Source organism: Montipora capricornis, chromosome 11, assembly GCF_036669925.1.
Source record: "Montipora capricornis isolate CH-2021 chromosome 11, ASM3666992v2, whole genome shotgun sequence".
In the NCBI taxonomy this organism is placed as follows: Eukaryota; Metazoa; Cnidaria; class Anthozoa; order Scleractinia; family Acroporidae; genus Montipora; species Montipora capricornis.
In genome coordinates this window covers 9265895-9289906 of record NC_090893.1, presented here as the reverse complement: position 1 = coordinate 9289906, position 24012 = coordinate 9265895, and the positions used below count along the sequence as shown (strand labels likewise).

General features: G+C 37.9%; 1 protein-coding gene and 1 long non-coding RNA gene across 9 annotated transcripts in view; one reads left to right on the top strand and one right to left on the bottom strand.

Moving 5' to 3' along the window:
- Positions 1-24012, top strand: part of LOC138022898 (uncharacterized) — a 55139-nt gene that overhangs the window by 531 nt on the left and 30596 nt on the right. The window contains exons 2-3 of one of the 2 annotated variants that reach the window (XR_011126672.1): positions 3211-3320; positions 11709-11811. This is a non-coding gene — a long non-coding RNA (uncharacterized lncRNA). Of the gene's footprint in view, positions 1-3210; positions 3321-11708; positions 11812-18437; positions 18609-24012 lie in introns of those variants that run through there. The other variant, XR_011126668.1, reaches the window with a different exon arrangement.
- LOC138022879 (receptor-type tyrosine-protein phosphatase delta-like) overlaps positions 1-24012 on the bottom strand; it is a 282480-nt gene that overhangs the window by 245270 nt on the left and 13198 nt on the right. For 2 of the 7 annotated variants that reach the window (XM_068869872.1, XM_068869879.1), the window contains exons 1-3: positions 19365-19601; positions 8800-8834; positions 5271-5438 (exon numbers count right to left, since the gene is read on the bottom strand). In XM_068869872.1, the coding sequence (XP_068725973.1) occupies positions 5271-5352 (82 nt within the window). In that variant the 5' untranslated portion in view covers positions 5353-5438; positions 8800-8834; positions 19365-19601. Of the gene's footprint in view, positions 1-5270; positions 5439-8742; positions 8835-9674; positions 9856-19364; positions 19603-24012 lie in introns of those variants that run through there. The other 5 variants (XM_068869874.1, XM_068869873.1, XM_068869878.1 and 2 more) reach the window with 4 other exon arrangements.

The window sequence follows — 24012 nt, the reverse complement described above, 5'->3', positions numbered from 1 at the left end:
CCTGTAGATCTTATCCCTTAATTCGACTGATACATTTATATGTACATGCAGGTTTCACCAGCATGTTTGTCATGTGAACTTTGAGGTCAAAGACTTTTAGCTGTACAATGATAGGGCAAATACTACTGTAGCTCTAGTAAAATTTGCTCAAATGTTTTCTTCCTCGAAAGGTTAAGAATGACAGATGGTTAACCAAATGAGTATTTTGAAACAGGAAGTACTTGTGTCAGGTTCTCACTAACTTTTCTACTCAGCAAGGTGAAAGGGGAATTGAAAACATGAATGGGGAAAAACAATACTTTTCAAGTGTTAATTCTTGTTGCTACTCTTAATTAATAAAATAAAAGTTAACAAGCTTGAAACATTGAGTAGAGTAAATGGAGAAATCCCTTGCCAAAATTATTTTATTGATAGATCTTCTTTGAAGGAAATAAATACAACTTAATTGGTTTTTTATTAGTTACATTCAACTGATTTATTCCACATAAAATTCTCTGTAGTGCAAAAGTGGGTCGATGTGTTTTGCTCAAGAACTAGCAGTCATAATAGCTACCTCTTTTGTTTTTACATAAACAAGGGTGAACTATGTTCTTGATAAACAATCCGATACCCTTGTTTGTATACAACAGCACATGCATTGGTTGTATCACATGCATTTTTTTAAACACCCTGAGGCAAAAATCCTGAGACATAACTCTCTTGTAATTCTCAAGAAAGATTATAAAAGAATTAAAGAATAACAAAGAAGTAATTTACACATATAAATCATGGAAAGCCTTAGCTTCAAGTCTCAATATTGATAAATTGCAAACATTATGGGCTATTCTCTCCTTAACATGCAATTAGAGACAAGGCATGGCACACAGCTTGTGCCCAGGAGAGAAATGGCTAGTACATTTTCCTTGTGTTAAGCACAAGGTGGGCTGTTTCCAACAAGAACATCTTTCAGTATCTTAGAAATACTGTAAGCCAAGGAAATTATTTAAAGGGGAAAGTTCCCTTTTCTTTAGAACTTTAAGACCAACTGACCCTGTGAAATGTGATAAGCATGCCCCAATTACATACTGCCTTCCTGATATGGACAATGCCTTAGATGGCCTACAATAGCTTTTTTTTTACAGATTTTTATCCCCTGAAAGTCACCATGCATAAAACTACTACTTGTAAACAGGGCAAGGTTTCAAAAACTACATGTACGAAACACAGGGTCAAAGCATGAATAAGATTAAGATGGAATGAGACAGTCAGTCTGGCTGAGGGACATGTTATCAACAATCTGACAGATGAATGTTGCAAAAACCAGGGGCACGTTTTTTGAAAGGCCCGAAAAGCCCGCCAAAAAGCCATTTGTGAAACTGCCAACTGCTTGTTTTGGAAAGCTGATCTTTTCACATGTTTTCAAGGTAACAAAAAGAAAAAAGACTGTGAAGTTTAACAACTTAAATCCTCTCCGTTCTTCAGATATATAAGGAATTGTGACACCTGAAAAGTTTTGGGACTTTCGAGAAACGGGTCCCAGGTCACAAAAAACTACTATTATGCAATGACCTAAACTTTTTAAAAACATCTTTCAAAGCGGTTTAAGCCTAATTATGTTAAAAATGACGCCATGTCTTATTTGTATATTTACCACTTTGTGTTAATATCTGCAAAGGTGCTTTCCAGTGGTTTCGGTTAAAAAAAAAAATTTTTGAAGTTGTGCATTTTTCGAAGGGTGTGGTGTCTCCAAACCCTTATGGGCATGAAGTCATTTGTTTATGTTGTCACATAGAGCTTAATATGGTTAAGGACAATTGCTTCTGATCAACGATAAAGTGAGAATAGCTTAATCTCAAGAGAGCAGTAGCTATTCCTCTCTGATAAAAGGTGATCAAAAATTATCTTAAAGTTTGAACAAGAAAGGTGTTAAGTGTATCTTAAGAATGCTGTTTGAACTATAACATTTTTGAGAATGGTGGGAATTTTGGTAATTTACCATATCTTGATACAGTATAGCAATTTGTAAAATCCCACAGCAATTAAAATTATTGTTGAAAGGTTTTAAAGTAATTCATAACGATTATCTTTTACTTGTAACAATGAACAAGCTGAACAATATGCATGAGAGCTAAGCAAAATTGTCAATGAGATGTTTCAAATCATCAAATTGACATTTCAGAAACCAAAATCATTCCAAAAATATTTAACTTCAGCAATCGTTTGGAGTATTCTGCAGGTATGCAGATTGTGATAAGCTACTTAACTGTAATTAACATTAACATAAATGTACTGATGATCGGTAAGCAGACAATAGGGCCGTTTATACGAGAGAAAATAAGCCGCGGCTAACTCTGGCCGCGGCTTAAGTAAGCCGCGAACACCCCGTATAAATGGTACAAAATCTACGTTCACGGCTTTCTCAAGCCGCGTCTTATCCTGGCCTGGGAGTTTATCATCTCGTATAAATAGTTCCTTTCGCGGCTTACGTAAGCTGCGGCCAGAGTTAGCCGCGGCTTATTTTCTCTCGTATAAACGGCCCTAATGTGGTGTCTACTTTTCACTACCTTTTTTGTGGAAGAGGTCAGGTGTCAGCATGGAGATACCAGCATTGACTTCAAGACTAACACATACACATTCATTTCAAGACTAATTTAATTAAAGAGTCGGAGGAAAAGGAAAGGAAAGGAAAAGAAAGGAACTTTATTTTATGTGTCTAGTCGTTCTAGGGCTGGAGCACTAATTGGGACACTGGAAATCAACAATGAACCCAAATCATGTTGGTTTCTTGTACTTTCAGGAAGTACAAGGAGAGAAGGGAAAGAACCTTGTGCTTAAGTCAGAGAAGACGTGTGTGATGTGGTTTGCAATACAACCCTAATTGGGAAATTCTGAGGCCCTATTTGTTCAATTCACTAGAAATTACTGAAAGTACAGAATGCAGTTATGTAAACTGTAGGGAACACCACAAATAGTATTTCCTCTCAAAAGACTGGTTGGCACACCAAAACTATTTTCATTCCATTTACAATAATTTACATTATTTCAGTATGTTAAACAGTAAACAATCACAATCCTTGCGGGGAAGCTATTTGACTTTTGGGTTTCGGTACTGGAAGCAATGGGTCACTAGGGTGACCTGAAGAATGTGAATTGTAAATAAGGCGAACAAACACCCTCACATGGTAAAATAAAATTAGCACTAATAGGAAACAAATTCCATTTTTCTTTTAGTGTAAAATCTGGAGAAGATTTCCTAATCTCTGATCAAGCACTCTGCCAGCTGAGGAACTGTTCTCGACAATAGAACGATGAAAAAATGGACATGTTTTGCGTGGTAAAGTGTAAGCATATATATTGTTTAAAGTTTGGCCAGAAAGTGTTTTTAAACCATCCGATGCTGTTTTATGAACCGCTGCCAAAATAGATAGGGGGTTGGATCTTTGCTGAACGTATCAATAATGTTGACAGGAATTTCAAGTGTACTGTATGTACCAAAACAACTTATGATGCTCATTTGTCACAAGGCAGGGTAGCTCATGCTTCATCATTCCGAAAGTGATCCTGAAGAATTTAGCACGTTGCCATTGACTACGTCGCTAAGTACGCAGAATTTTTGAACCGATGTACGTAAATTTCATCCTAGAGTTCAATATGGCCAAGTTTATTTTCTCGAACAGCGTGTTTATTATAGCGATGAAAACCGGACAATTTACATTCACATCACACTGAATGTGGACAGTGTTTTGAGTGGGTCTTTGTTTTCCTAAAACCCCAGCTAAGGCTTAATGATGATGATAAATACCGAATAGTACAAATGAGCATTAATAGTTTTAACCAAAAAAATAATGTTGGAAAAAAGTTATCTACGGGCCGTTTCGACTTTCAGAGTGCAGGTCAGACCTTGATACACGAATATTAAATGATGAAATACATGTTCATGAAGTATTTTATCAGACATACGAAATAAAAGCGCATCTATTCACAACAGGGACTGTTGACAAAATTTCCTCTGGAATCGTCTCCTGTTCCAATTCATAGCCAGTGGCCAAAACGCAAATTTAATTACAAGGAAATTCAACAATGACTATTAAATTGACATACCAAATAAATGTCTCATCGAATTCTGTTTAATTTCTTTTACAAGTTTATTTCGCGGTAGTAAGAACATCCATCAGATTTGTTCGAAAACATGAGTGAAAGACAAAATCATTCTTCAATCGACCGCAGAGTTCTTGTTTTCGACCACAATATACGTATCATATTCCTTTATGCGTGCATTGGTGAAAACCATTCAAATGATCTAAAAATGATTCCTCGAATTAATAGTGTATACTCAGTAATGAAAAGGCTTTCTTAATTCTATTTGATGAAATCCATCTTGAACTTGTGGGATTGAAATAATTGTTCATTACTACGGATATTTGAGCGAGTTTTCTCGTACAAAAACTATGTAGGTCACACACTTCTCAGCCGAGACCTTAGCTGTACACAAGTAAATCATGTGGTTTATTTTTAAGATGTTGAATAATCTTTACGGCTTGATCAAGTCGCAATGACACCGGAATACCATCTAAAAAAAATTAAAGGTCACTAAATTCCTGCGGAGAAAATCGATCAACTTGTACTGGATTTTATTACAACTGCGATTTCACGTTTTTTTTTTCGTTTGAATTTTCGATTACTCGGTCCTTAACTTAAGCTTACATCAACATTCGCTGCCACCCATCTTTTACTGTCGATACGAGGGTAAAAAGTTGACAGCATCTGATCTTAATAGGAGTAAAAACAATTAAATGTACTTTCAGATTTTCTGTGGTTGAGCTTTAATGGACTACAAGGATTACTTAACGTGAACAAGCAGGCCACAGAAACTAACTGCGTCTCGATTGCGTGGGTGGATTTTCATCACATACACACATTCAAATACTCGATCCTTCTGCGATGATTTAATTCATCTGTAATTCTTCATCGAAAAAGAAAATTGTGCTAGAGTGCTAGACCGACTTCAAAACGAAGCGTGCGTCCAACCCAGTGAAGCGTTGTATAATAAGCTCTGTTTGTGAAATCGGTAATATATTCAAGCTTGCCTCTCAAGCTTTTATCCGATCAATGACCCAGTTTAAGTCAACCTTAAGTCATATAGTGATCTGGACGACGATTCATTCATTCAAGCTGAATAATTTGGACCAAGGGCGATGTCTTGATAGGACGGAAGTCATTGAATTACATTGGATGCATTAAAAATACACATATATCTCCGAAAAGTAAACAGTTTTTAACTGAATTCTTACCTTCCCTCTGGCCAGAAGTTACGCATGAAACCGTCCACAGCAATAAAATAAATATCCCGTGATTTTGGGTGAATGATTCCATGTCTATTTCCTTGCTTGAAATTCAATGTAGTATAGCTTGTTTGTTTCAGCCTTTGATTTCACGCAAGGCGAAGCGTCCACCAAGATCTTTTAAAGAAAACCAAAAAATAAATTACAAACGTTCTTCCTAAATCATAGCCGTTTGTGCAATTTATCGATTGAAGCCGTTTCGGAAAAACAGCTTTTTAGTATTTAGTAGAAAGCGGAGAAAGCTCCCTTTCGATGCGGTCGGCGTCTGTTTGAGATCTTTTCTGAAGCTGTCAAAGCAACACGTGACGAAGTAACTGGAGCGTGACGCTAAATAAAGCGTGACCTTTGTCTCGGGATCTGACAGATTTTAAAAGTGGCTCACTGGGTCAAACCTAACCTGCGATCAGGCGTACTTTTCTTTAGACTGGACGGAACTTTTTCGCCCTATCTAAAGAAATGTACATCTGATCGCAGGTTAGGTCAAACATAATATCTTGAACGTCGAAGGCCTCCGGCGGGTGTTACATTTGATTTATTTTAAAAATGTTAATAGTAAGATTGACCTATTAGACTATTAATTAACTACCGGGCGTATTAAAATTTAGAACATACTCTCTAAGTGAAAGAAAGCCAATATTTGGACTTGTGGTATCTTGGAAGGGGTCGCCCTTTGCAAGAAATCAGCACTGTGGGTTTAACATTCTGTACGTTCCACGTCTTCTTTATCCCTGGAAAGCTTGTTATGTGTCAGGCAGAATTCATAGTGACTAGTGCGCAGCTGTTGGATTTAGAGATCCCTCATTCTATCCTCTTTTTATCTTCTGTGATTTAAAGATTTGTTTCGACTTTTCCCTGATCCTCGAAGAAAAGGCTTTCAATATGAACAACGCATTGGCATAGTGAAGGGTCAAGGGCGCGCAGTGGTCAGCCGTTGATAGCAGCTTCAGAGCTCAATAACGAAACGAAACTGTCGTCAAGTTCTAAAGAGGAGTTGTATTGTGCTTTAAAGCAAACACTTCGCGTTCATCAGGGATCTTCAGTGCTCTTGTTTTTAGAGAATACAGGCGTTCTTTTTTTCGCTCCCTCTATAAAGAAAAGAACCCCTGATCGCAGGTTACGGAGTGCATTACCCAATACGTAAGAGTTGGCTAGCCGGTTTTTTCTCCGTGTTGATAGACTTCTTACAAGCTTAAAGCTAGGGGTCTTCGTTTCTGATGTTTTTTGGGTATTTTGGTGTCCATCAAGACGATCTTTCTTGTCAGAATTTCCAACAGGTATTTCCTTTGATCAGAGCTCTTTTGTTTGACAGCCGATTTGACGGCGACTCGCATCTCGCATCACGCTGAAAATGCTTCTGGAAGTGATTTCCGTCGAAAACCAAAACCCTTTGGGAAATTTGTCTTGAAAGTTTAGTTAACAGGGGCACCAAACTATAATCTTCGGTGAAATATGTGTTCGGGAGAGCCAAACTGTTCTAAGAGTTTCGGTTTTACGTTGCAAACAGCTATAGATTTCTTTAGTAAAACATCACCTAAAAGATTTGGCAACCAGGGAAAAGTACTGCCCTTACGTTTTCGGAAGGGATATTTTTGCAATTCAGTTGGCACTAAAAAGGTCACCTAGTAGTTTCGGATAAGGAAATGGTTCCCTGGAAGGTAACGTTCAGCTGGCAATTTCTGAAATGAAGATTTAATTCCCTAAAAATTTCGGACACTTCAATTTTCAGCTAAGATATCCGAACAGACCAAATTCTTTCGGTGATAACATCTCTCTGGACAGCCTTTATACATTACAAGGAGCCTAGAAATGTCTCTCAAAGGCTTTTGCCTTAATTTTCTCGGTTGGTGCCCTTGTTTAACTAGAAAGCGATGTTAAGTCTACGATGTCATAGGCTTAAAGTTATGGTCGGATGTCCGCAATTTGTCTCTTTTATTAGCTTCAGTATCCTGTGCAAAGGGTGAACCTTAGCAAGTTTTCGTTTTTCGTTCGTCTGTTATTTCAGCGCCATGTTGAATTACGTAATACGTGCTAACACATTTCATAATCAATGATTACTCCTAGATATTGTCTCCTAAAGTGATGAGTATGGTATTCCGAAAAAGTAGGCATTACGATGCATATGGCGTCTACGAATCGTATATCTCGTATATCAAAGAATTTAAATGGGAAGATGAGCACTGAATCAAGATATTCGTGCGTAGCTGGATTAGTGATTCACAAGTCTTTTTCGTGTGTATACTACTGTACTTTATTCGCACGAAAAGTAGAACTGATAGCCACAGCAATTCGCGCGTTAAATTGCTGTGAAAAACGAGTTGAAGTGAACTCGGAAATGATCAACGTCAGCCTCGATGCCAGTGTTACTCGGTTCCCTTTTATTTTCTTCAACCTATGAGATTGTTTCAGTTTCCCTACATTTCTCCTTTGCTACTAAAGCGACTATCGAACCGAGATAACTGCATTAGTTTTATGGAATAGTATGCATATCAGGCATAACCAGATAAGAAAACCACAAGGTCAAATATGGACGGAAAGCAATGAACTGAGTTGAGAATATACACTGAAGAAAAATTGGAACTGATGCTGACAATGGGGGTTGATTTGCAATTAGAAAAGATAGAAAAGGACAGCCCTGAGATTTTCGGCGGGGATTCTGTCAGAGATTTATCAAACCCTTTTTAAAATCATTGAGCACTTTTCACCTTTTGGACACCCGATATTCTCGGATTAAGCGAAGTTTGCGGATTGAGGAGTGTGTTAATACGCATGCGTCACCATTGACCAGATCGGTCTGCGAACAACGAAATTCCTAAAACGATAAACAAGTTTATTCTCCTCTCTGACTTGGACATACTTGGCGATTCATTGTTGTCAGATGTTTTCTGTATTTTCAGTATACTCACCGTTACTTTGCTCTCGTAAGGGCAACGTAAACTATTTGGAAACGTTGCGTAAGTTCGCTGTTTTTAACTGGGAGTTATTACATAAGCCAGCATTTACGGATTTGAAGGCGGTAAAGGGCAAACGAGACGCAAAAGGCAGAGTTGGTTATATCAAATATCGTCTGCAACAAAAGTCAATGGATTTTGCTTTCTATCATTTTTCTATTCGACAAAACTGGAAATTTCAAGATAAGCATCATTTTCAATGTAAAGTCAATCACAAGTATTATTATGGCTAGTAACCGAGATCCAGTGAACCAATAAAAAGCTACAAATGCTCCATGTGAGGCGGAGAATCTTATACAGCGATTGCAATCATTCGGTCTACCATCATTGAGCGCCGCAATGGGCGGAAGTGGTATCGTGCTTTGAGTACTCTCTTAGTTGGCGATTTCATTATTTAAACAGTGACACTTAAAGTTTTAATTTGGAAAACTCGTTTCCTTTATGATCAACAAAAGCTTGCTGATGCACCTTACCCATTATCTGCTACGCATCACTGTTCTGCAAAGAAATTCTTCTGGCTTTCTTCTTACCTTTTTTAACTTGCCGCCTTGAACCAGTCAGTTGCCTGAAATGATAAAATAGACTTGAATTTGAATCTCGTTTGGCGACTGCTTTGACATATCTTGTTTTGGCAGTAAAAAAAAGGTATTAAACACTTAAACCGAACATTGTAGTTGAGATGCTTTTGTATCAATCAATTACTGCTTCAATAAGGATAAGACTATAAGAGGATGACGTCCGACTATTAAGTGTGGGATAACTGGTCTCTACATGTTACCTCTGCGCAGCGTAATTAGATCTATGTAATGGAAGCTGCTGGTTTAAGGTCAAAGGATCTATTGAAATCCAGACGACTTGTCTTTCGTTGGCGTTTTCTTTGATGAAAAGCACGTAGTTACAATTGCTATATTTCTCGCAAACGGGTGTATTACTTGGATACGCATCCAAAGTTGAATTCCTGAGGAAGATTCTAAGTTTGAATATGAAGCTTGAACTCCCGTTTGGTATCATATTATAAATGTGTTTAAGCGTGTTTCTGTAACTGTAAGCGGATTCGTAAATTTGAGGAACATGAATCATCTTACACAATACAATAAACGAAACTCTCCTGCAGTTACACAGTAGGTTCCTTTCTGTCCTCAAGTTATTGTTCGTTCACAGTAATCAACGAGAAAAGACAGCGCGGCTGAAAGCTTCTATTTGGATTTTGTCAATTGTCATGATGCGTATTCTTTTACGTTTCTTGAATAAATGCGTAGACGTTTATTGCAGGTAATAATAGTGTTTTAAAAAAACAGTTTTCACTATTCCTTTCCTTCTCGTTTTGCGAAGCAGATCATAAAACCAATTAGCGAAAAATAACTTCATTAATCACCTTACTGACACACTAATACTTGGTTCATACCTTGAATCACCCTGTTGGCCGAAATAACTCGAGAAAATGGTGTTTAAGACCTCGCTGTAGTGTATATTTCGTCCCAGCTGATAGTTGAAATGATGTGGATGCGTCTACGAAGTAAGAAGCGATGATTTAAGAAACGTCTTCAAGTAGCTGAATACCCCAGTTCATGCAGCTCAGCTCATGCAAAAAGAGCTCTCATGCTTACGTCATAAGTATCAATGTTTTCAGCAGGAAATACGTTGTTTATCATCCAAATAAAAGGAAGGAAGGAAAGAAAAAAGTGAACTTATTTAAGTGTATAGTCGTTCTAGCGCTGGAGCATTAATTGGGGACATAAAAAATTACGCAAATCAAGTCATATAATCTCGATTGCTTTTCTTGGTTAAATGCTTCAAAGAAATTAAAAATCATCACCGACACATCAAGTGTCCATTTTAAAATTTGAACCAATGAAAATCAACCATATCAAAATCAAATGTTAGTTTCTAAAGAAACTGTTGTACTGCGTCGGTGGGAGATTGAAACAGAAATTTATTTTATCAAACGGGTTGATAAAGGTCGAATAACCCCATGAAGATTTGGAAAGCTGACGTATCAATGTTTTCAGCAAGAATACGTTGTTTATCATCCAAATAAAAAGGAAAGGAAAGAAAGTGAGACTTGTATTAAAGTGTATCGTCGTTCTAACCGGCGCTGTAGCATTAATTGGGGACATAAAAAATTAAACCGCAAATCAATTCAGTATAATCTCGATTGTCTTTTTCTTGGTTAAATGCTTACAAAGAAATTTAAAAAATCATCACCGACACATCACAGTGTCCATTTTAAAAATTTTGAACCAATGAAAATCAACCATATCAAAATCAAAATGTTAGTTTCTACAGCAACGTGTTGTACTGCGTCCGGTGGGCAGATTTGAAACAGAAATTATTTTATCAAACGGTGATAAAGGTCGAATAACCACCATGAAAGATTTGGAAAGCTGACGTATCAATGTTTTCGGCAGGAAATACGTTGTTTATCATCCAAATAAAAGGAAAGGAAAGAAAAGTGAACTTTATTTAAGTGTATAGTCGTTCTAGCGCTGGAGCATTAATTGGGGACATAAAAAATTAACGCAAATCAAGTCATATAATCTCGATTGCTTTTCTTGGTTAAATGCTTCAAAGAATTTAAAAAATCATCACCGACACATCAAGTGTCCATTTTAAAATTTGAACCAATGAAAATCAACCATATCAAAATCAAAATGTTAGTTTCTAAAGAAACTGTGGTACTGCGTCGGTGGGAGATTGAAACAGAATTTTATTTTATCAAACGGGTTGATAAAGGTCGAATAACCACCATGAAAGATTTGGAAAGCTGACGTATCAATGTTTTCGGCAGGAAATACGTTGTGTTATCATCCAAATAAAAAGGAAAGGAAAGAAAAGTGAACTTTATTTAAGTGTATAGTCGTTCTAGCGCTGGAGCATTAATGGGGACATAAAAAATTAACGCAATCAAGTCATATAATCTCGATTGCTTTTCTTGGTTAAATGCTTCAAAAAAATTTAAAAAAATCATCACCGACACATCAGTGTCCATTTTAAAAGTTGAACCAATGAAAATCAACCATATCAAAATCAAAATTTTAGTTTCTAAAGAAACTGTGGTACTGCGTCGGTGGGAGATTGAAACAGAAATTTATTTTATCAAGCGGGTTGATAAAGGTCGAATAACCACCGTGAAAGATTTGGAAAGCTGACGTTTCGAGCGTTAGCCCTTCGTCGGAGAGACGAAGGAGTTTCAGTCTAGCTTGAGTTTCAGTCTAGCTTGAAACTACTTACACATCCTTCAAAATTTCAAAGAAGGCCAGTTTCACTCTAAATACGCACGCGTGGATTAAACTTTTAAAAGAAACCTAGTAATTTTGAACTCTGTTTTCTCTTATAGTAAAAACAGATGATAAATTCTAACCAAAGAAACAGACCATTTGCTTATTTAGTTAATGAAGACTGAAGACAAAATCTAATTGTTTTTTCCTGTTTGTTCCAGAGTCTGTGACTGACAGGTGAAGTGAATTTCATAAGTAGTTTGACGAAAGCCAAATGTGTTATTTGCTATTAATCGTGGAAGGAAACGTGAGTGGGAAGCAAAAGTAAGTTGTCAATTCACGGATTGAATTAATGGTGGAATTTAGTCTTATGAAGAAATTGCTGGAGGTATTTTTGCGGTCATCGATGAAACAATCGCTCCATTCACCCTTTTGAATAATCGATGCCCAACGAGATGCCATGCAAGGGCGACTCAAATAAAACAATGAGTGAGCTTCATTAATCCCAGTTTACTTTGTCAAGAATGGTCGTAGATCCATGTTCATTGAAAAGTGAACTTTTCGACCAATTAACGCCAAGGATCCTTCAATATTTGTGCCCTAGACTGAGCCTCATGATATACAAAGTGAATGAACAACGAACAGGAAACAATACCAGTTAACAAACTGAGGATTCAGTCTGCAATGATAATAAGTGACCTTGCTAGGAACATGGGTAGCACAAAAGGCACTAAGCAAACACAACTGAGAATAACAAAAGATTGTTTTTGATTTAAGGAACAATCAAACTCTGGCGACCCTCAGGCATTCATTCATTAACAAAGCAGGGAGACTTAATTAATAAAGCCTAGTAGAAAACATCAGTTGTTGTTAAGAATTATGTTAAGCTTGTTAGAGTTTCGTTAGACTACTAGGCCGACCGACACCCATCAAAGATGCTTGGCTCAAAAAGATTTTAAAAAGAAGAGAATAAATTGATAAAAATGGAAATTTTGCCGACGTGTTGGGCGATGCCCCTGACCTACTCTGCACTAAACTGATAGTCATTTACTGTTTTATAATTACATTTACTTGAAACTGAGGAATAAAATTTTCATCGGCGGCGGCAATATGAAAAAGAATAAGCATTTAACGGGGACCCGTGATGCAAACGGTGGCAAATGCAGTTAATTACTTCGGTGTAAAGACAATTTGTTTTATCTTCAGGAATGCAGAACCCCAGATTCTACTTTTATATAGAGTCTTTCACTGAGCTAGCCCGGCGTTAGATGAAAGTCATCTAATTCCTCTTCCCACATCTTTTGAAAATTATGCAGCTCACTTCTTTACTGAACTATAATCCCGTAGGTGAGATCCCTGGGTTCTATGAGGAAAACGAAGAATCATTGATTTCTCGAATAAACCTCATTTCAAGGCTAGCTGGCATAGTGTCATTCATTTGACACTTAACCGCAAGATCAATTATAAAGACTTGTTTATAAAATATATAGCATTCAATAAAACGAAGAAACTCTCTTTTAACGAAGGATCAAGGAAAATAATATCATCATATGTACATACTAAAGTTGACTTCTTATGCAGACCTATAGTATCTTCATCATTGATGCCTTATCTTAATTAGCTTACCACCTTTCTCACTTCTGTGAGGAATAATCAGAGGTAAACCGGCGACTTCATAATTGATTGTTATTTAGGAATGCAGAGGTCAAGGCAGCTACAGCTCGTGTCTCCAAACAACATTTGCATGAACGAGCCATGTGATATTTTTTCTATTTTTTCAAGCTACAATGATCATACGATCACCTTGGCTTCGTTAAAGCCATGAATCACCGGAGAATTGTATTGTTTACAAGGTTGAAAGCGATTGGCTGTCGGTTTTCCAACTCAATCGTGCTTTAAGGTCAAACTTCGTTCAATTCCAGTCCCTCTGCAGTGTCTAGGCGCGATAAAGACAAGGTGGGTTTGACTCCTCTCGCGAAACCCAGATCGAAACCCATACACGACCAACTCTAAAAACTCCTGAGAAAAACAAAGTCTGCATGAGGCAAGACCTTTCTAGTCTTTTCGTTTAGACCTAGGCATCGAACTGACTCTCGATCTATGTGAGACGTTAAAACTATCGGAAAAAGGGCAAGTAGTCCTTCAGTGTTGTGATTTGATCTACGGGATCTCAGCAAATTGGTACTAGTCAAGCTGTTGCGTTTAACCCTGAATATATGTGAAGCCAAAATAAATGATCATCCAGTGTTTAAAATTGAATCAAGCGTGCCTTCCACAATTTAGAAAACCACCCCTTAGGAAATATATGTTTTAATGTACGAAAAGAAAACTACGTTACTTAAGCTCTCAATGTCATTCTCATAGATTAGCATATGGCGCCATGGCGGCCGGTTGCACTTTCGTCTAGCTCTGTCATTTCTTGGCATTACCTGGTAATTTTGTAGGCATCTTAATTTATTTGTTTTTATGTTGATTTCTACATTTAAAATTCTACTAAACACAAGACTAGTGTCTAACTAGAAAACTATAAGATATGGTAGTATGGTTCACTTAGTGGCGCTAGGCATTTCCGTCTTTGATATATATTTCGTCGGTTTTATGTCGGTTTTATAAATGTCAATTTGAACTTTGAATGAACTCATTGTACATTTAATATATGTAAATAAAGTCTTGTCTTGTCAGTTGAATGGTCAAAATTTAAAACATTCTAAACGTAAACTTGTCAAAAAGTGTATATTTGCAAAATGGTAATCCTCGATGGAATTTGATCTTCTTGGTGATCGTAAAACTGAGAAGGACTGGGTGGCAGTCACTGCCAACAGTCCTCCTGTAAGCGTTACATGCATATTTGTCCCGGGATATTTTGCGAGCAATCTCTCAACCTCTCTTCAATCTGGAATTCAGTGTTTAGAAATTCAAATGATAAGGAGAAAGGACTCGTATTTTGAACGAAACATGTACTAACCTGAAGAAGTCATATCAATTAAGCATGCAGACATAGCGGTTTGATTGCTGCTCTGGTTAAATAAATTTGTATGTATTGAACTTGAAAAAGTACGATTCAAAGAGTTTCAACGTTCTGGTTTAATGTCCGTCTTGTTGTCAGGCAAACTCAGTGGAAAAGGAAAGTAAAGGAAAGGAAAGGAGATTTATTTAAGTGTCTAGTCCGGGTTCTGGCACTACTGAATTGGGGACTCTGTAAACTGAAATCAACAAATTAACGCAAATCAAATCAAATGTTGGTTTTTGAGGAAGGGGGAAAACCAGAGTACCTGGTGAAAAATAAATCAGTGCAATGTAGACTTTAACTTTCGTTATTTTCGATAAAAATATGGCCAAACTGTTGTTTTAAGGATCCTTCGACTCGCCAACATCAGGAGCCGTTTTAAGGCAGTTTTAAGTATTGCAGTCCTTTGTTTTTCAACGTACCATCGGTGCAAACTTATGAGATAACAAACTAAGCATGCGCGATAAAGCTGGTCTCAGAATGAAACTCTCCAGGTGACTTGAATCATAAAGAGGTGAGGTTAATTTTGATGCGATTTAAAAGCTTTGGGAAGAGTGACGATGGATCAAACAATTGTCGAATTAGCTTTTTTCTCATGACGCGACGTGACCAAACGAACGCAAACTACCGCTATTCCTCTGTTAGGCTGAAGACATGGAATTGTGTCCACCGTCGAGAGGTAAATCGTTTTTTTCGTGCATATTCTACTGAGATTCTTGACGGTTGAGTCAGTAGGTAAAGCTGATCCCAGCATCGGTTACCTTTTCAGCCGTCAGTCTCGAGGTATATCAGGAGTAAAATGCTTCAGAAATGACTGTTTTTCGCTTGAAATAACATTTGATTACGACGTGCCTCTTTTCTTGTAACGATTCGCGTATGATTAAAGCATAAAAACAGATAAAAACTGTGTCTTCATAAGCGAACCATGAAGAGCATTTTCCTTAGGCAACGCTGAGCTCACGTCCGTGTATCAGAACACCGCTCAAGTGATCCCATTTTTCCAGGAGTAGACTTGCCACAAGTCGACTGCGAAAGAGAGCGAGCGACAAGTCGCGACCACCTATTTATCTGCAAGCGGAAACGGGTTTTGAGAAAGTCTATTCCAGGAGGTATATGTCATTTTGTGACTTGTTATAAATATGCATCTATTTTCTATTGAGTGTAAACCTATAGTAATCTCTCCTGTAATCTGATTAAAAATGTTACCAAAGACAAACAAACATAACTGATGTTATTATTTTGTTTGCATGCTTTGAACGCATCATGTTCAACTCATGCATTACTGAAGTTATCTCGAACTCGACAGGGAAAAAACTGATTCAGGCGATTAAAGTTTCAGGTCCTGGGGTCGGCTTTTGTTAGTGAGCAAAATGTTCCGGGACGACAGGCGGTCTATTTAATATCGTTATTTTTAGAAATGTTGAAAAGAAGTTCTATCATCAAATGTAATCGTAGGTCACAGGCAGGGTAGGGCTAGTGAAAGCAAGAATATCGCGTTTATGTACAAGTAAACCTAACTAGTAATCTCGGATTAGTTACGTCTCTTCCATTGTCTTGTTATTTTCCGGTGTCATTTTTCAACAGTTGAATATTTTCAAGGAAATTTGCCTTCAAGTAGAAAAAATCCAGGTCTGCTGGTGCAGTATTTGATCGTTTATGGGTAATTTAATAGATCTTCGTAAATTTCACTTGTAAATGTCTTGTGTTAGTTTCTCGCCAAACTCATGAATATTGACGAAACATTTTCTTGTGAGCATCTGCAAGCATTAGTTGTTTATATTTCGCTAGCCTTCTTTAATGAGCAAAACATGCGGGGAAAGACGAAGATTCTAGAAACCCCCTAGAAGCTAAGAAACATAAGCAAACTAGTTGGCAGAAAGAAATGATATTTGGAGTTGTCACGGGAGAACGTGGCAACCTTGTTCTATGTTTTTGATTAAGTGGAAATGGCCAAAGAGCAAGAATATTTATGATGTGGCAACCTCGTTCCCTGGTCTCTGGAGACCCTACATATTTAGTCATTCGCCCGAAATTTTAAAAACGTGTTAAACAATGGAAACTTCTCGTCGCTTCCGAAATTAGCCTTGACCTTGTCGTTTTAAAGAACAAAGACATTTATTTTGAATTTCAGCAGACGTGTTGTACTACGTGTATTAAGTTACATTATTCGATGCCAAAGCCGATTTTGTTGCATTTGGCTTTTCTACGTATTTCCGTGTGAAAACAGCTGGTTCCCAAAGCTAATTGTCCGTTATTATACCAGAGCAAGAGACCAAGTTTTCTATCGGCAAAACGCATAAACAGCCTTCACTTCTTATGCTGGAGAAAATCCTCGGTCCACGGTCCCAGGACTTGAGTGACCCGCCCAACTCCTTTTCAGCGAGCAGTTCAACCAATTGAAACAGGTAGTGCAATTCTTGCTATCTAATTGGTCAAAACTGATCACATGATACTAATGCACGGAATATCCATTTTATCGGTTTCCGTTCTTTGGATTTATACGAAATAGTATTCTGATACTCCCGGCAACGGGGGATGAACGGAAACAAAGAATCTGCTTTATTCGTGAGTGTGACTCTTTTTGGCAAGAAAACCATTCGTCTCAGGTACACCAATGGAACCGGCTGGAAAGACACATCCAGACCTTGCTTACATTGCTTTCAGGTCGATTCGGCCGCAAAATCCTTGCCGTTTCCGGGGTGCGTGATTTACATTTTATGCTCAAACCCAACCAACGGAAGATAACACTTCTCCTTGTCAATGTTCGACATTTGCACTTATTGGGCTTGTTTTGCTAGCTGCTTCTGCTGCTTGCATTGTATCAACTTTAGAATTCCCCGAGTCATGTTTTTTTTTTTTTCGTGTACAAAGCGATTAATGGCCCGTTCACACCAAACCTTAACCATGTTTTGAACATGCCAGTAGTGAAACACGGTTTCAAAGTGTTTTCTTTTCAAACCATGTATACTGATTTTTGTCGACTACAAATTACGCACAGATCAAAGCATGTATTGATGATACTCAATGTCTGAATCTCATGTAAAAGCCAGTCCTACATTTTTCTGTGACTGATTTTAATTTTGTTAAACCCAGTTTAATTAAACACGTCGTCTTGTTGGTTGGGTGTGCAGCGTTTACACGAACGCGGTTTTCATTTGTAACCGCAGCACCTAGATTTTTCCGGAAACTGATATAACACTGCATATGACAAATTGACGACCAACTCTTAGTGAAATTCAATTATTGTCTTCAGCCCTGTTCCTTTCCAACTCATAGTTTTTCTGAGCAAGTTTACCAAAATTATATGACATCGTATCTCGATGCTAACACGGTGTAATTTTTTACGCTTTGCCTACTCGTCAAAAGGTCTGCAAGCGAAATTGTGGAGTTAGAGGTCTTTGCCTGGTTTCTATCTCAAGAAAAAGTTGTGTGTAGCCGGACTAAAATGATTGCCCGTGTCTCGGAAGTCGCCCACTCCTGCCATAGCTAAGCACGTCTGAAAATAGAAGCTATTAATCAGAGCTTTGCTGCGGTTTTGTTTCATGCAGTTTATCCCATTCTAATTTATTCTTCATTGTTAACTTATTAATTAGTTGTTTTTTTGGTCAAAATCCTAAATTAGGGGAATCAGGAAGTAAACCCACTGAGGTTGCTTTTTTTCAGTTACCATCGAGCAAGTTAAGGCAGTCCAACCTTTTAGCCCCAAGTACTTTGTTTTTGCGAGTAAATTGCGTTTCTGCGTTATATTCGAGGTGATTTGTCAAGATAAGTGGTGTTAATGAAAGCTTTCGATAGGTGTATAGAGGATCTGTTTCACGATCTCCTGCTGTTCCGAGCTGTGGCACTTTCAAATTTGTTGGTATCAAGCGAACAAAACATTCAACTGTTCGACATTGACTCAGTTTTCGTTAATTTTCATTCTTGCGGTGTACGTGACTTACCAAAGTGTTTATAGCCGAGTTGCTGTATGAAAATATCGTCCCGCGCCCTTGAGCCTACGAAATCAATCCTACTTGCATCCATTCAATGAAGAAAATACCCCACGGTGTCCGTGGAGAATTTTGGTCATTGCAGGGCAGTCTACAGACATGACAAACACTGTGCAAACTATTTGGTAAGGGAACGTTCACGTGATATGTTTTGCAGTTGAACCAGTCTAGTTTGTGCTGGACATTCGACTCTTGTTAAAAAGAACCGTGCTCACCTGCCGAAAAAGTCTGAGATTCAGTTTTTTTCCTGTTCTGAGTTATTCGACCTAATCTCCCATGGTCTCCGATAGGAAACCTTCTCAAAGGCTAAAACAGTAACGGAGAGCTTTTGTTTTTCATTACAGTTGTAAATTTTCCACTTATATCCCCATTTGGAGTGTCTCTTATGCAATTAGTATATGCAAACTCTTAGAGTCAAGAATTTAGCGAAGTAATAGTAAGTCATAATCATCTGCCTATCAAGAGATTTATGCTGACAACAATGCTAGCTTTTTGATAATTCAATTCGGTAGCCTTTTTCTTTAATTTCCAAAAGTTCATTCTTTTATTTGGTTACCGAATGGATTTTTGACATATACTTTCTGCCTTACATAACTGAGAGTAGACTGAATTTCAGCCGCCTTCTCCGCTCGCTCGCTAACTCGGGGAGAGAGGCCTCTCTTCCCGAGTGAACGAGCGGACAAGGCGGCTGAAATTCAGTCAAGACTGAGAGCCGCTATACTTAATAGCTGGAATGTTATGGCGAAACGACCACACACTCTCCAGATGTTTGGTATGGCTTCTTCTCATTGACATTGCCGCAGTGAAGAGTTTTTTCAGCCTTGTCTTTATAGCGATTAGAAAGCACGGATACTTATCAAAAAGGAAAACTCTATACTTACAGAGTGGATCTAGTCAACGTTTCAGCTGATACTCGAGGTTCTTCAAAGCGTTTATAATCCAAACTTTTGTTTCCTCCACTGTTTAATCGAAAAACGATGTCTAACCTTTACTCGCAATGGTTTTTGATTGTGGCTTAACAGACCTAAGACACGGTGCGCATTTCTTAACCCATCGCTTCGTAAATGCAGCTCTCCATCGCAGCTGAGCAAGAGCAAGAACTCGGCCCCGCAACACAGTGTCTGTTTTTTGTATACTTAATCCTTTACTGAAATGACGCTGTCAGAGACTTAAGACCTCCAATCAAAAGCATTCCGAATTAAGCTCCTTTCTCAAGTCACTTTGCACTTTAACGTACCCATGAATGAACCGGTGAAGATAGAAAATTCGGAAAGAGGATTAACTCTCGATACTGCGACGCCATGAAGCAAGGCGCGGTAAATCCTATTCATCAATACGATTAGCTATAATACGTGACTGCGCCCATACGTTATTTTGTTTCTCTTGTCCTTTCTACAATGCTCCTGAGGGAGATTCATCGGCCCCGAATTTTGATAGGGTTTTTTTCTCAGTTTTCGCGAAGAGAAACAAACCGTGCTGCGCTTTCTTTCTGGTTACCTTATATTACAGGTTTTAATTTTTAAAAATTGGTCGTGAGCGTCAATTTACGAATAGTCTTACAGATTAATCGTCCTCGTGAAAGACTGAAGAGAACAGCCTTAGATTAGCATCACATGCGCATCTTTTTGGCTAATTTTCGCACACCGAGAGTAGCGTGGCACTTAACTACAGAGAAGACAATGGTTGCTAAGCAAGCTTTTTTAGTCAAAGAGCCCTACAAAAAGGCTATGAAGTAACTTTTTCAATGGCAATCTGATATCACTTCAATCTGAATGCGCATGCGCAACTAGTCTCAGTCCTCTGCCGTGCGTTTCAGTGAAAAACGCTTCACTGGATGGGAACCGTCTCATCAGTTTTTGTAAACTGTAGCAAGGAATTTCTATTTGGACAGAAAATGGAACCGATATTTTGAAAAGTGTATCAAGGAGGGCCTTATGACGTCATAATTTTTTGAGAAATAGATATATATTTTTTAAATCCAGGCTACAGATATTGTGATGGACTGTTCTCGTACTGTTGCGTTTAAAAAATTGTGAAAAAATATTGTTAACTCGCTGAGTTTTTGGGCATTTTTTCTGTTTTGGTCACTTGATTTTATTAAATATGGTTGTGAGTCGAACCAGACAAACAAATTTTAAGGGTGCGTTCGATTGACCCTATTCCGGAATAAGAATACGTGGAGTGATGATTTAAAACGGCATGTTTTGGCGTTTGAAGCATCAAGGATTAGAAAGATATGTTTGAAATAGCATTTTAGCAGGTGTTTGACAATTTTGATGTGACTCTCCTTCAAAACGAAGGATTTCTAACCTCTATTCCACGTATTCCTATTCCGGAATACGGTCAATCGAACGCACCCTAAATAGAACACATCTGGCAAAAAATGGTAACTGTAGAGAGTTAAAGGGACTCGAGAAATGATTATTTGAAGGGTCCCTAGCAACAGTTTGGTAGTTAAGAAACCACCCACCTTAAAGTGCTCCTCACCCCTATATTTTTTTCGGCTAAAATGAATCTTTGCAGCTGTTCGAAACGCATTGCGGCAATTTTTTCCTTTTTCTAACAAATTCTGCCATTTTTAGGCTTCGAAAGTTGAAAATCCAAGCATCTTTTGTTCACGACCGAGTCAGAAGGGGAGTGGGTCTATTCCTGATGTGACGTCACAAACTGATTTACTTGCATTAACTCTTTGTAAACATGCATGCAAAGTAGATTGTGACGCACATCAGGAATAGACCCACTCCCCTTCTGACTCGGTCGTGAACAAATAGATGCGTGGATTTTCGCAACTTTCGAAGCCTATAAAATGACAGAAATTGTTACAAAAAGTAAAAAATGACGCAATGCGTTTTCGAACAGGTGCCAAGATTCATTTAGCGAAAAAAATATTTGGGTGAGGGGCACTTTAACTAAGTCATATCATAGTTAGGTTTCGATTTCGGTACACTGATGTTAAACTGCGCTGGAGACACTGGCCAATTGATACATCATCTAGATGCTTGCTATGTTGAAGAGACACATAAGGTGTTGTCAAATAAACGATGGATCGATTTATCTGTGAAAATTAGCCAGGTTCTTTACTACTGCCGGTTTCCTTATCGAGAGTCTTCGGTCCAGACCAAAAGAAAAGTACGTTCCTCGATTATCTCCAAGAACAATGCTAGATTGATAACATGCGATAAGATGCATGAGAACTGAATCCTCCTGAAGAAATAATGAGCATTTCTCTCGTTCCTTTGAGAACATAATATGTACTAAGGCGTTGTATCACCAACCGTGACATTCAATCAAATTCGAGACTAAAAATGTGTTTTTAAGAAACTGTTTCAACAAATGTAATTTGCAAGGTACCAAGAACAGCTGAAGTCCTCATATATCTATTTAGATGCAGACGATTACAATCAGTTTTGCACTTTACTAGTTGTATTTTATCTTAATACTCCTTATCCTATTTGGATGCTATTAACGCTTGATTAAGAGGCAGCTGATAAGAAAGCACGTTTTGTAGTCATAATTAAAATGAGATGATAGATAATGTTTTAGAAATCATGTGGTACTTGATTGATGAAGGAAAAGGGCACGTGATCTAAAGATGGACACAAGTGAGTGGGATTCAAGTTATTTATCTCCTCAAACTAATCTAATCGTTCAGAACAAAAACAAGAAACCGGTGCTTGCCGTCTTTTTTGTGTTTCCTAACTAGTCAATCAATATATGATCTAGGATCGATTTAGTATGTTACCTGACCTTTTTCTTTTGTTTTCTACTTGAATGCTAATCCTGCTGATGACATTCATGTTATTCTTGGTATTTTTCATTCACATGTTTTACTTATCTTTGGATGTCTATTGGTAATATTCCAAGGATCTAGATTCGGGTACGATGAAACCATATTAACAAAATGTGGTATGTCGTTTTATGGATTACTTCTCTTTCGTTGTACAACGTTTGATAAAACAAAATGAAATTTCGAAAGTCACTTTTATTTCAAAAATCATCGACATCACCACGCCCTTCATTTTATGCCCCATCAAGAAATTTCTCGATGCTTCTTCTTCAACTGCTAATGATGGATTTAGATTATTTTGTTATCCAGGTCACAATCGTTTAATGCATCCGCGACAAGACTTATCCTTTCGTGGGAAAAAATAATTACAGTTGCGGGGCCACCCAAGGAAAATGAGGATTGCCTTATCTTTGAAATTCAAGATAAATATAATGCACTTAATAGGAAAGAAAAAAGGCCAAAAAGTAACTTGTAAAGTCTGTGTTGTAGCCATCTAAGGAAATCCCTTGGTGCATTTAAATTGATTCATATCAATTAAATTTAAAAGGACACCGTTTGAAAAAGACCAGTCGGCGTGAGATAGTCCGAAAGTAGGTCCATTTCCTGAAGACTAGCAATTGAAAAGGAGTGATAAATCCTCCTATCCTTCGGTTATAATTCAAAAGAATAACTTCTTCTCCAGAAAAATTAATCTTGCTATTGAAGATAGTGGTCGAAGCCCTTTGCTGAATATGAGATTTTAATGACCATGCAATCACTTCGGGTAGGGTCATTATGCAATGAATGTCCTCGACAAATTCCGAAAATCTCCGATGATTCCCGAACAACATTCCGAAGGGATGGTGTCCCAACTAAAATAAATATCGTGCTAAAAGCTCTTGAGAACGAAAAGGCTTCCTTCTTCTCACAGACAGATCGTAAACAAACTCAGTGGTTCCTACTGCTTTGCTCCTTTGGGCACACAAACAAAGAGTTTAATTTCTAAAGAGAGTTTAGAAACCCCCGCAAACAGCGGGTGGAATTCGTAGACTGAAGTGATTGAGACTGATGAGGAATGAAAGCGAAAGGCGAGAGAGGCTAATTCCTATCCTAAAACATTTCACGATTTCATTATCGGAATTGGTTTGTATATACAGTTGCAAGGCATCGTTAGTCCAAAATATGTCCCAATATCCACTTACTTGACGTTGACCGTGATAATCTAATATGCCATTCCTTGGGTCATGAAGTGTGTGGCCTCAAGGCTTTCTTCATTTGACTTTATACGTTGTCAGTGGTGGTGTAAGAAAAACTCGAGTTTCTGTTCTAACTATCTGTAATTAAGTGTGTACATGACGCATATGAAACCTTAAAGATTGTGGATGCACGAGCCAAACTCCCTCCACTATTGTGACTTCATCTAATTAACTGATAACTCTACAATGGCTATACGGCTTGACGTTGCAAATTTTACGACGAATATATTTTCTGTATCAGAGAGTTTTTCACCGTTATTTCAGTGTTTTCTGGCCAGTCGCCAATCTTTGAGCGCAGCGACTGCAAAAGGGTCAAAAAGTCCAACTAAGAATACTTTAAAACCTGATCAAAATAGAATCGTCTGGCGGTCACACCTTTTAACAATGTCGGGATTGGCTAGATCAAGAGTCTTGCATTAGTTACATTTGGATGGGTTCCTATTCTTTTGCAGATGTCTTGAAACGCGAGGTAGCTTGTAGCTTAGTTCTTAACGGCTGTTTAACTTT